Source organism: Alosa pseudoharengus, unplaced genomic scaffold (assembly GCF_046254945.1).
Source record: "Alosa pseudoharengus isolate Yale_2024_CS ecotype anadromous, Long Island Sound unplaced genomic scaffold, YU_APseudo_1.1 YU_APseudo_1.1_scf_23, whole genome shotgun sequence".
Classification (NCBI taxonomy): Eukaryota; Metazoa; Chordata; class Actinopteri; order Clupeiformes; family Clupeidae; genus Alosa; species Alosa pseudoharengus.
Window position 1 is genome coordinate 32450371 of NW_027468685.1, and position 14126 is coordinate 32464496.

At 38.8% G+C, this 14126-nt stretch overlaps 1 protein-coding gene across 2 annotated transcripts in view; it reads right to left on the reverse strand.

Annotated features, from left to right (window-relative positions):
* The window catches only part of nup98 (nucleoporin 98 and 96 precursor), a 124989-nt gene that overhangs the window by 33522 nt on the left and 77341 nt on the right, over positions 1–14126 (reverse strand). For both annotated transcript variants that reach the window (XM_076302395.1, XM_076302394.1), the window contains 3 exons: positions 13509–13622; positions 5071–5209; positions 356–533 (listed from right to left, as the gene is read on the reverse strand). In XM_076302395.1, coding sequence (XP_076158510.1) covers positions 356–533; positions 5071–5209; positions 13509–13622 — 431 coding nt within the window. The remainder of the gene's footprint in view (positions 1–355; positions 534–5070; positions 5210–13508; positions 13623–14126) is intronic.

Here is a 14126-nt window from a genome sequence, read left to right on the forward strand (position 1 = left end):
GCGGAAGCTGTTGTTTATCATTGGCTGCAAGGTAATTCATCATTCATGTGGATGTCCAGAAAACCATTAGGGGGTGCTAAATCTGCTAAAACAGACCGTTTTACTCTCCATCTTAATTATAGGGTTGTAAATGCGATTGTAAAAAAAAGCACAATCCCATTTACAACCGTATAATTAAGATGGAGTTTTTTGACAGACCATAGTTGCATATCTTCTATGGTAACCACAGAGCAAGATAAAATACTCATTCATTCTATGAGCCCTTTAATGTAAACTTTTTTCCCCTCCATATCCAAGAACTTGTATATATCTTCAACAATTAAACATTGATCTTCATCAGGACATGAACACATACCTCAAATACCCAAGAACCTGTCTCCGGTCGGTACTCAAGGAAGCGTGCACCTTGCTTCCGGGATGCTGTCTCCAGTCTTCCCTCATAGTTCATGTCGGCCAAACGATCAGGGCTTTTTATCTGGCTACAAGTAGTCTTGTCATTTGGCCATACTCCATCTAGAGTCACTTCAGCTCGTCTAGTTACAGATAAGATAAGAAAGTCAAGAAAGCCAAATGGAAACAACAAGAACATTTTAAAAGCCCCTTTCATGTCACCTAAGAAACCTAATTAAGTATACAGTAGATGAAAATAGATAAAAACCAAAGAAGCTTAGCCTACGTTTACATGCACAGTAAAGCCAGGCTACAGTTATAGCTCAGCTACAGTGGGTACTAGTTCGAATTGTCCGTTTTCACGGGTGATTCTCACATGACATCACACGTCTTTTATTTATATTTGCCAAGTGACGCTGCAATGACCCAAACAACCACCAGGTGGCACTTGTGAGCAGGGTTAGGAACGTCAGCTTTTTGCCGCTTTGAGTCTATACGCGCCAGTATGCTACAGTATGGACCATATATTTTGCCTACCCAACGTTTTTCCAGTTGTTTTCACAACATTACCCCCTGATGAGCTTTCATTTCGATGGCTGATAGGCCTACACTTCTTCTCCTGCAACAGTCCCAACAGTTCGCACTATAATGAAACAATCCAAAAGTGAATTACTGGTAGGCCTATATCCCGAAGCAAACGGAAAATCTTCTGTTTTTAATATAGGCTAGCCTACCGATACGCTGCTCCAAACGACATGCAGTCTCACGATAGAACTTGTTATTGTTTATGAAGGGCGCTTCTGGCTGTTTTGTTTATGTTTGTTATAACATTTACTTTCATTAATGGTTAGGCTCATGAAAATTACATTTTGACTGCTAAAAACAACAATTTTAACTATTTAAATTTTCGGAGGGACAGAAATACCAAGAGAAAGCAGTGCCCGTCTTCTGTCTGAACATTGCCTATCTGCAATAGGCCATCACTTCACTGCTTGACATTAACCCACATTCACATGGAGAAATGTTGCACGTTAACAATGCCGAGAGAACCTTTCAGAAATTATTTATTGTGCGAATGGGTTAGCAAAACCATAGCTTTTGGTGAACGGAGATGCAGATCATCACCCTAATTAATTTGTTTGCACAACAGCCCCTTCTTCAGCGAGAGTGAAATAAATGTTTCAAAAAGCTGTGTCATCACAAGGCTATTTGCTACGATATTTGCTGCTATAGGCCTACAACAGTCTAATATCGCATGTCAATTCAAAGACCTGTTATTTCCAATTTTGGATTAGACTAGACGAGACTCTATGCTGTTTTCATGGACAGCAAGGATCCGCTTCGTTCTTTGTTTTAAATAACGTTGTTTGTTGCTTCTACACACGTCATCTCCAGTGGTTCAGTTTGACTTGCGCAGACGCGCACACACATTGAATGAGTGGCGACACCACTACCTCCTAATTGCATGTCTCTTTATTTGATGACACTAAATTAAGAAATATTTTCTAGGACCCGGCCGTGGCACGACTGGCTGGGGCACCAGCACCGTACGCCAGCGACCCAGGTTCGATTCCTGCCCCGTGGTCCTTTCCGGATCCCACCCCGACTCTCTCTCCCACTCACTTCCTGTCATTCTCCACTGTCCTGTCACATTAAAGGCATAAAAGCCCCCCCAAAAAAAAAATACAAGAAATATTTTCTAATCAGGAAAATGTTTAGTTTCTTTTTCTTTCGGTCCACGGGTCCATAATAGGCTACCAATTCAATTGTGCCGCAAATTATCTGCGGGCAATCTCCTCGTCGAGGAGGCCCTAACCCTGCAGATCATAGACAGAGAAAGCATGCTCTAGGAACAGAACACAGTTGCCCGTCTAGTGTAGCCATGGGTCTGTCTACAAGGAAAAAGACAAGTGTCTTAGTGCGCTTCGGGGGTCCAACGTCACTGGGTCACGAGGCCAGTGGCCCCTTTTCGGGAAAAAATAAAATGTCTCATTTTCCGACGCACAACAAAACATCTTGCCTATTCGTCTGGGGCTTTCTAGGCCTATAGTTTCAGTATGGGCTGTATCGTGAGACAAACAGCAAGAACAGAATAGGTTGATTTATTTCACTTTACCTGCTGTCTGAACCCCCTGCGCATGGATACCTACATCGCACGGATACCTAACATTTAATTTTTTTGCCTACATCTTTTTTTTGTCTTCTTCGAAATAATTGTTGTAGGTAGCCATTAATCTGCTTCCACCAGAAATAATCATCACTTACGTGCATGCTCTCTATCTCCCTCTCTCCTAGAAATGCAAATTTTTGTCAGATCATGCTTGAGTTCAAGTTGGGGGCGGGGGTGTCATCTCATCTGGCGAAAATGAGTGTATTTCTTTTCTAATTTTTCTATTCCAATTGGTTTTAGCGAATATTTAAAATAAGGTACTTTTATATTGTATACCATCTCCTTCTGATTGATTCTTGTCCCCTGGGATTTTTAATATGGAAAGGAAAATATTCACAACACTAAGTGTTATTTGACTCAATTTACCCTGGACTGTTCGATGCTAATTATGGGCACTGCACTCAGAGGGAGATTGTTGGTCCACTGTGAAGAATTTTGCTGGCCTGTCTCTGCTGACTACTGTCATGGAAATAAGCTGGGGGAGGGGAGCTAGTGGCGGTGTTTTAGCAAGTCTTCTGAAGCGCAGAAGTCAGCCTCATATGAGGGGGGATGGTAGGCTCCAGCACTCAGGTTGGTGGCTCCGATCTGAAAGTTTTTAATTTAGGTAATAACAGCAATACAAGGTGTGGCGTGTGAGCATGTGAACGAATTGAAATCTCACGCATTGGGCGCCCTGTTTATGCCCATCAATATCTTCATATAGCCAATATACAAAATATCAGAAAATGGTTTTGCATTAGGCTAGCAGATAACACTACCAAATTAATTAAACAAGAAAACTGTGTGTCTTTCTTTTCTTCCGATTGGAATTAATGAAATTACTGTGCAAATTGGAAAGGGAAAAAAGTGTGAGATTTCGCCAAATTTGTTTGTACTCATTTTGAGTAGGCCTAAACTGTTCGCCAAAGGCCATCATCTCTGGCCTCAGCTTGATAAAAAAAAAAAGTAGGCTTGGATTTAGCCTAGTCTACTGTATGACTTCAACGAGGTGAGTGATCTTAAGTATCGTTCTATAGCTTACAGCAGTGTTTCCCAAACGTTTTTTTCTGGGGACCCACTTTTCAAAAATGCCAGACTATCACAACCCAATTCACTTCAGATCTAACCACCAATATTGCCCAATATTCTTCTGCTTTGCATTGCTAGAAGTCTGGTTATAACTTCACCATACAGACAATGTAACCTAAAAACAATGCTATGGGCAGACCTATATTTAGGCTAGGCATATCCACTCGGACAGAGCAGGCTATCTGTTTTCTCAGCCGACCGTCTCGTTTTATCCTGAGGCACGCATGATCAGAGTGCATCAGCTAATGGGAGTCCGATTGACCGCATACATCCAAGAGGTATTTGATCTTCTACCGCATTATCTGGATGTAGTAGTCCAGCTAAAAGAACTTTGATTTTGTCCGATTTCATAACATATTTACGGGCATTTAAAGGACCAGTATGTAGGAAAAAATGGAAAATAAATAGTAACCATTCCAAAAATGATCACCATATGTCGTCAGAGAGTAAGGAAACACGATGAATTTAAGTAATGGCTTATTTGACAACATTACTATAACCCATAAACCCGTAAACAGGTGAAACATTTTTAGTTATGGGGCGGAATCTCTTGGAATTTTCGTTTGTTTTGAACGATGAATTCTAGAATAGCGTATTAATAATGGGCTGGCGCGTCCTCCTATTTGGGTTGCCAAATTAGCAAAGGCCAACTGTCAACAGCTGTCAGTTGTAGTGAACGAGTAGCCTATGAGAGGCAGGCAAATTTCCAAAATTAAAACAAAGAAACAAATTAAGTGAACATCGGAGGAGCTTCCTGAGGTGGCGACGTCTTTGTCAAATGAAGAATATCAAGTCTGACGCAGAGCTGGCCATATTTCTCCACTACAGGTAGCCTAGGCTAAACTTCATCTGCATCGCTAACTTCAGCTAAATATGTTACGTTGGTTACAGAGGTATTTTTTGTTTTCACTGTTTCCATAATTTGTAGCTAGGTCATGGTTGGAGAAACGTTAAAGCAGCTGCAGGTCAACTAATGTTAGCTAAGTCTGCATTACATCTTGCAACCCAGAAGAGGCTCGCGTCTGGTAGTCTTGAGAACGTTCACCAGTGTTTTGATTTTAGCCTACAGAACGTTCGGTAACAATCCTACAAATCGCTCCTTTAAAAAGTCTGGTTTTGGTCGGACTAAAACGATTTCTTGTAAAAATGTCAAGTAAAAGTGATGTGGTTATTGGACAAATAACTGTGCAAGAGTCCTGATATTCATTAATAAAAGTGCCACCCAGAGACTTTTTATGACCAATGATATTCCGGAATTCTGGCAATAAAGACAAACTGACGGATGTTTTCAGTGGCTATATAATAACTTTATTTAAACAAAAATAAAACCCAAATGCTATGGTCCAACAATGTATTTTCTGTTAATAGTTTGCATGAATGAACTGAAATACAGCAGAACATTACTCAGGCAATTAAAAACCAACTAAATATCTTAATCTTACCTGTTAAGGCCTTCCCCCTCCGGAGGTTTGGTCATGTCATCAGGATATATAATTATTTCCTTCCGTCTAAAATGTACAATTTCATCCAGATTCAGATTGGTCAAATTCACTGCACCAGGGAAGAATACTGAGCCATAGCCTAAAAGAAAGCAGAAAGAAGAAAATGTGCAGAATAGGTGCACACATCCACATTTTTGGATTATTTTGTAGTGAGAAACCAATCAAAATACCAGCACCAAACACATGCAATCACACATTAAAATACCTTCAAGTTTAAAGCGTAACTCTAAAAAAGGCTCGACACAAGATCAAACTCTGCTCGAAGTATCACAAGGGTCTTTATACATGAACTTGAGCATTGAGAACATTGTTTGTGTACACAGAGTTTACTAAAAAGAAAGGTCTTTGCCTGTTAGATTTATTATTTAGTAATAACTGTAAACTTGTAGTAGTATAATAATAATAATAAATATAGCTGCAAGCAGCAATAAGGGGGCCTAGCAGGCAGTTCAGCAGGCCAGATTTGCCATGTAGCTATGCGATTGCTTCAGACATATAGCATCAAGCAGGCACAGCAAGTTCCATGGCAAACAATCCAAGATTGGCTGAGTTACGAGGTCAAGTTTCACATCAAAACATAACTGATTTTGTGGGGCTGAACCAGGGCTGAGTGTCGCCGCCCCCTCCCCCAGCCAGCCCACCGCCGCAATCGCCCCACCCCGCCACACCTTGCACACAGGCATTAGAATTAACTGGATGGAACTTGTGGTCATCAGTTTCACAACAAAAATAACCTCGGCTTGGCCCAAGGATTCCAATGATACCTCATTTTGACATTCGAGTCAACGAGTCAAAACTTACGTCCGTGAACACACGTCCAACTTTGGCCTGTTGGTGGCGCTAGAACGTTTGAAGAGCCGGCATGAAACTTGGTGAAATTAATTATTGGGCTGTCCCCAACGAGTGTGCCAAATTGTATAACTTTTTACCAGACGGTTCTATGGGCTGCCATTGACTTCCATTGCAGAATAATGCACATCAGCAACTACTGGCCAAAATGCATTTTTGTCAATTACAGAGCCTCCTAGAGGTCAAAGGTCACCAAATTTCTTGAGCGTCCTCCCGATGGGGTCTGAGGTACATGTACTAAGTTTGGTTTTGATACATGAAAGTGTTGCTGAGATATGAGCTCACTTCCTGTTTGGCGGCTTTGCAGCAAATTTCGATTGGCTGTTACAGGCGAATGCTTCGGTCAATTGTTCCAGAAAGAAATGCACTGATCAGGCATGGTCTGAAGATGGTCTCTGCCAATTTTGGTGAGGATCCGCTGAAATTTGTGACCTGCGAAAACTTGTACGTGTTTTTGATTAAATCCAATATGGCGGCCGAATCAATTACGATGACATCACAAGTTGGCTTGGGTCGGACTAAGGACTCCAACAGTATTACCAGACACCACTAGTGCGTTTTAATTCTAAGCACAACTGCAGCTACAGGCCAAAAGACATGTTTCTTAATTACAGCGCCCCCTAGAGGTCAAAGGTCCCCAGGTTTCTTGAGCATCCCCCCGATTGGGTCTTGAGTCCATGCACCAAGATGGCTTTGATACATGCAAGGGTTGCTGAGATATGAGGTCACTTCCTGTTTGGCGGCTTCGCCGCAAATTTCGATTGGCTGTTACAGCCGAATGCTTTTGTCAATTGTTCCAGAAAGCAAAGCACTGATAAGGCTTGGTCTGAAGATGATCTCTGCCAATTTTGTTGAGGATCCACTGAAATTTGTGACCTGCGAAATTTTTTACGTGTTTTTGATTAAATCCAATATGGCGGCCAAATCAATTACGATGACATCACAAATTGGCTTGGGTCGGCTTAAGGACCTCCAACAGTATTACCAGACACCAGTAGTGCATTTTAATTCTAAGCACAACAGCAGCTACAGGCCAAAAGGCATGTTTCTCAATTACAGCGCCCCCTAGAGGTCAAAGGTCACCAGATTTCTTCAGCGTCCTCCTGATTTGGTCCTTCGCTGCTTGGCCCCCAATAATAATATAGTAATATACATTCAATTTATAACTAAGTATTATTTTTTTAGATTTTGTCCTAGGAAAGTAATGTTTAGTTAGGGAAAGAATGTTTAAGTCAGGCCTGATGCCTTTAGTCTTTTCCACATGGTGGTTTATTACAGTGCATGAAAATGCACTGTACTGTTCTTCCAAGGCAACATCAACAACAACAACTTATTATTATTCCGCTTACCACTTTTTCCGTACGCAATTTCTCTTGAACAGTTTAACTTAGAAACTTCGTTCAAACTTTGTAACGTAGGTCTTCAAACGGACCAAGCTGCTATGTCTTTTCAACTTTTATACTTTTTAAACTATTAAAGAAAAACTTTTTAAAAATCCCCATAGACTTAACATTGCCGATTGTGACATCATAATACGGCCGTTAAGCAATTAGAATCCTATGGCAGGTGTTCAGGCCACCTGCAGCCTCAGGCTTTAAGCATACAATCTGGGTCAATTAAGATTACACATCCTATTCAACTGTTTCCTCTGCCCAAAACTGTTTCAAAATAAAAGTCCTCACTACAATAATCCACTGACAATGTAACCCATTAAACTACTGAACTTTTTACATTCAACTTTTAAACACTTTTAAACTATCATTAAACTATCTATCTATTAAACTAGCTGTCTATCAACAACTTTTAAACTATCTACATTCAACTTTTAAACTATATACATTCACTAGCTGTCTATCAACAACTTTTAACTTGTCATCAACTATGTCAACACTTTTCATCAACTATGACTCCTACCCACTGTAGCTAGTTAGCATGGTTAGCAAAGTTAGCATGTTTCAAGTTTCAAGTCCTGAACAAGTCATCAGGTACTCTTCACTTAATAATGCCATTATTAGACTATCGATCATAATTTTAGCACTTCCATCTAATCCACAGTATTTTTTTTTTATAAATACAGATTAAAATATGTTTCTGTCTTGTAATCTTTTACGACATATGCAGGTGCATACCTGTGTAATATACACATGTGCATACCTGAGTAATCTGTACAAAACGGATAGCTACATGACACTCAGCACAGCTGCAAATATATATATGTATTATATATACAATTTATTAGGCTGTTTGCCAGTGCCGACTCATAAGGGAAGCCAAGGTCAACACGTTTATATTATTTGAAAGATAATAATGACAGTAATTTTGTTTTAAAGTATTCATTTCTTAAGAAATACTACACATTTGATGCTGTTTATCTCATTTGTAAATGGTGCACTGTCACTTTAAGCCCATTGTGTCATTGTGTGCCACTGTCCACCAGTGTTGGGCAAGTTACTTCAAAATCGTAATGTACTATGCATTACTTATTACTGTCATTTCAAAGTAATTTGTTACATTATAATATTACTGTCTCTGAATTGTAAGGCATTACACTACTATTGCATTACTTTTAAGTTACTTTCACCAAAATATCTAGAAATATGGATTTGCCATTCTAAATGCAGTTTATTACGCTCAATGCAGCTTGCTCTTCCAATGGAGGGAGATGTGGTATAGCATAATGACTGAGCTAGGCTTAAGGCTAACAACAGTAGAATGCAATAGGCGCAGTGCTCATGATGCAATACAAGGAACAATCATAGTCAGAATTTTGTTAAAAACCTACAAAAGGTCAAAGTCTGGTAAATTGTGATAGAAATACTGTAACTTTAAGGCCTAGGCCTACTCATTAAAATCAATAGAGAGCCTACTATATTGTAAATCAAAGCTTAAAGGAACCGTATGTAAGATTGTGGCCAAAACAGGTACTACAATCACTTTCAAATTACTGTAGAGCGGTGTATCCCCTTGCAGAGTTGGCAACCGGATGACGAAACACTACTGACTTTGTGATTAATAGATAGGTTGAGGGTGGCGCATTAGGCCAAAACACAACATGACAACATCAACATCAGTTGAGGGCTGCAACTTCACTTTTTAAATGACAATATCCTGGAGAGACTACTGTTGTCAGTGATATAAGTATTTGAAATGAACATGATTTCTTAATGTCTAGTGACGTATCAGGGCAATTTTATGATTAATTGAAATACATTTTTTACATACGGTTCCTTTAATAAAGACATGTCAAGATGGTGGCCTGCTGGCCATTTCGGTGCCCTAAGTGAGTGGCTTTGAGTGAGTGACATTTAAATGATAACTCAAACACCTCAAGTAAAATAAAAGGCCTATTATTTACAGACCATTACTGTGTATTTTTAAACATTAATTTCTGAAGAAATGCTGTTTTACTTATAAATGGTGCACTGTCACTTTAAGAGCATTGATCTTTACGTTGTCATAATGCCCTTTTGCGAGCTCTTGTTTACAAGCCTTATTTGTTTGAGTTACATTTATAGCACAATATTAACAATAATATGCACAATGTTAAGTTGTTTTAAGCAACCTTCATTGCTGTGGAAATGGAAGTATGCAATGACATGTTGCTTCACATTTCGTTTTGTGAATACAAGTGAATTATGAGCCTGGTATCCACCTAGCTATCTGAATGGAATGCGTTTCAGTCGACTCAGCATATCGTGTGCTTCATGTAGCCTAAATGCTTGGAAAACGAATGATTGAAGACCCACCAATTCTAGTACTACGTGGTGATTGAGAGAACCTAAAAGGTATCAAACTTGCATGTAACATCGTGTTAGTGCATTTTGACATTTTAAACGTTATTGATGAAGAGTGAAACGCAGTTTGCAGTAAAGCTACTATTCATTGGTTACATTTGGGTGCCCCCTCTGTCCTTTGGTGCCAGGCTACACAATCTTTTTCTGCATTTCTATCCCTTTATTCTCTTCAATTCAAGTTCACAGCACAAAGCTGACATGCACAACAGCATAGTTTGTGTTTTATCAAGAATCAAAAAGATTAGCGTGGCATTACTTTAGATGTTTCATTAATTTACTTGTGCTATTTCGCGAGCTGAGAGATCTTTCGGTTTCGCACACAAAGTGCACTAACTATTATGTTCTTCATAGCCTTGTCTCTGACGAGCTGAAAATAATGAGCGTAGGCTTATGTCCATCCCGCAAATAGAGTCTGCCTGCGAGTCTGCTGCAGCCACAGTCATATTCAACCAGTATCAGGAGATAACGTTCTACTATTTTGCGCGGATTTTTTCTCTGTTGTTCTCGCGTGGTGTTTACGAATATGTATCAAAACAAAACAAGCGCTTAATTTTGGGTTAAACTGCATTGTAACGCGCGTTACTGAAGTTTGTACCGAGTAAATATTACCCAATTTTTTTTTGTAATGCCTTACATTACCGCGTTACCGCAAACAGCAATATATTACAGTAATTACATTACTTTTGTAACGCATTACTCCCAACACTGCTGTCCACACGTTCTCATAATGATCTTTTTTTACCAGCTCCGTTCAAATATAGCCTATGGCTAGTCCACAAACTCAAACATTGTTTGTGCCACATGTAGCACAATATTAACAATGATAAGCATGATATTAAGTTGGCACAAACAGCTTTCATTCCTTTGGAAAGAGAAGCATGTATGACATGATGCTTGCTTGACATTTTCTGTTTGCAATTAAAAGTGAATTATGAGCCTGGTAGCCAGTAGCCACCTAGCTACAGTAGCTGAGTGGAATGTGTTTCAATCGGCATATCATGTGCTTCATGTAAATAAATTATTGAATACTTCAAGACTCACCAGTTCCATTACACAAGGCAAAGACAACTCTTCATAATATTCTTGTCCACTTTCCAAATCACAGTGAGTGCAGCTATGTCATAGTGATCTCATAGTTTATAACAGTAGGCTACAGTAGGCTAGTGAGAACCGGATAAATTCACAATCTCCTCTAATCTCCTATTTGTTGCCTTCACGATTTCCTTTTATATGTTTCTTATATTTAAAAGAAGATATCAATCATCATCAACAATGACAAGCCAGCTGGAACCTACTCGTTTTCTCTCCCTCTCGTGCGTGCTTAGATGCGTTCTCAATTAAATGCTGTAGGCTAGCATAAGTTTAAGTTGGATCTTAATGGAGAGGACTCGAAAAGTATCAACTTTATGTAACATGATGTTGGTGCTTTTTGACATTAAACGTTCTCTAACAAGAGTGCAAATCAGTTTGCAGTAAAGCTACTAGTGATTGGCTAAATGTTGGTCCTTCCTCTGTCTCTTGGTACCCTACACACAGTGCGTAACGCGTGTGGGGGTAGAGGCAGTACTGAACTGTGCTCTGGCCGCTTGTCTCCGCTATTTTTTTTTTTTTTAGTCGCGGGAAAGTGTCTCTGGGGTGACTGGTCCACGATCAGGAAATTTAGTATTTGATTCGAGACATGTCAAGTCATCACAAGTCAAAGAGGCAAAGTCCAAGTCGAGTCGCAAGTCATGCCGAATTTCATCAAGTCAAGTCTGAAGTCATTAAAATCATGACTCGAGTCTGACTCGAGTCCAAGTCATGTGACTCGAGTCCACGTCTGATGGTTAGCATAGTTAGCATGCTAGTATGTTAGCATGCTAGTTAGCATTTTTAACAAAACTGCTAAAAATTATTAGCTAAGTAACATGGTTAGCATAGTTAGCATGCTAGCATGTTAGCATGCTAGTTAGCATAACTGCTAAAAATGATTAGCTAGGTTAGCTAAGTAACATGGTTAACATAGTTAGCATTGCTAACATAGTTAACATGTTTAACAAAACTGCTAGAAAATGTTAGTTAAGTTAGCTAAGTAAAGTTAGCTAAGTAGCATGGTTAACATGTTAGCTAGCACTACTATAAAACATTAGCTAAGTAGCATGGTTAGCAGAAATTAAAATCTTAGCATAACTGCAAGCAAACATGAGAGCCATTCCAACTTTCAGTTATCGTCAAATATCTACCTATACACAGCCATTAAACTATTTGAATATCAACATTCATTAAACTGCTAGAAAACGTTAGCTAAGTAACATGGTTAGCAGGTTAGCATTGCTAGCACTGCTATAAAACATTAGCTAAGTAGCATGGTTAGCATAGTTAAAAATCTTAGCATAACTGCTAGCAAACATTAGAGCCATTCCAACTTTCAGTTATCGTCAAATATCTACCTATACACAGCCATTAAACTATTTGAATATCAACATTCATTAAACTTCCAGTCTGTCAACAACTTTTAAACTATTTACCTAACTTTTAAACGGTCTACTTTTAAACTATCATTAAACTATCTATTAAACTAGCTGTCTATCAACAACTTTTAAACTATCTACATTCAGCTTTTAAACAGTCTACTTTTAAACTATCAACTTTTATTTAGCTATGCAACCACCATGTCTATCCTAGCATCACCAGTGCATCCCTAAAAGTGAGTTGTTCAAAACCTTTCTTTTTAGTAAACTCTGTGTACACAAACAATGTTCTCATTGCTCGAGTTCATGTGTAGAGACCCTGGTGATACTTCAAGCAAAGTTTCATGTTGTATCGAACCTTCTTAGTGTTTTAAAAAATAGCAATTTTGATGCGCTCATAGTATGATTACATCAAAATAGCAGTACCCATTCAAAAGGTCATTTGACCCGCAAACGACAATTGCAAGCTTGTTAATATCCATGGATATGTTAGAATAGTGCTAGGATAAGGACAATGTTATAGGTGCTAACACAGCTATAAGCAGACCAGGTGTCACAAGTACAGTTTGTCAATAAAATGGAGCACTTTCTAATCAGGGCATCCATCTGCACAGTGTGTAACCAATAGCCTAGTAAAGCAGCAGTAGGCCTAATACCTGCATTATTTGTTCAGGGCATAAGGCGAGACACTACAGGTGAATAGGGTAACATTTTAAAAATAATAGACACCATCATGAAACTTCCTCAGTTGATTACTTACACAAGTATGAACAAAAAATGTATTACAATTTTTTGAAATTTGAATGTTTAATTATGTAAATTAGGCATTATCTCATTAAATATGCACGATTTTGCATATATTTTCGGTAGATAGATCTGAACATATGATAAAGCCAGGTACAAAATTATTTTTTCATTTTGTTTACACACAAGATGAAAATAAAATTACAGAGAAAACTGTAGGAAACACTGGAGTGTAAGATAAAGCTAGAGAAATGATCAAACAAACAGGAGGTGTTCTGGTCTGTGTAAAATGGTTTGTCATAATGTAACGGTTTTCAGGGGCCAGCTAAAAAAAAGAGACTAACTGAGCGTACATTACAAAAATATCTGCTGCGAGTTAACAGCATGCTAGCTAAATGCCTGATGGAATGGTGATGTTAGTAAGACCCATCAAGTAGCAATGTTGGCTGGTTTACTGTTAATGAAATGACAAATGAAGATGTGTAATCAAATTCTGCAGGTTAGAGTATTATTTTAAGTGTAGATTGCATGTTATTCTTACCTTTCCGGCCAATGGTGAAGTTCTCCACCACACACTCGCCATTCTCATTAAGCATCCTGCTGAGCTCATCCATAGATGGGATAGTGTAGTAACCCACACGGTGGAGAACTACCCCTGTTCACAACATTAATATGAAAATCAGAAAATAATTATCAGATATTTAGAAAAGTTCCCCCAACAACTACTTTGTTTTCATAGACTATTCTAAAACTATGATTGACTTCAGTGATGGAGGAAGTAGAAACATTGTCAGAATTATTAGGATTTATATTAGAATATATAGGATTATTTCTAGAGGTACCTGGGATTCTGGGGGATTTAATCTATGTAACCTTACTTCAAATTTAGCATATATTGGTATGCAATATGTGACCTTGTGTGACCCCAAAATGTTGAGTGCCAAGTTGAGAGGGTAGTCTGGATTCCCTTTCATTTAAGTAGGCTACTACCACATGTTAGAGGCTAGTGGTTACGGCACATAGAGTCAAAGATAAGGCAATAAACACCAGTGTTTCCCCTACACGCATTCAACTAGATTAAGAGTGCCGCCGCAAAATCTTCACATGATCAATATCATGGGCGAAGTTTGTTTTGTTTTTTTGCAATTCAAAAACACAA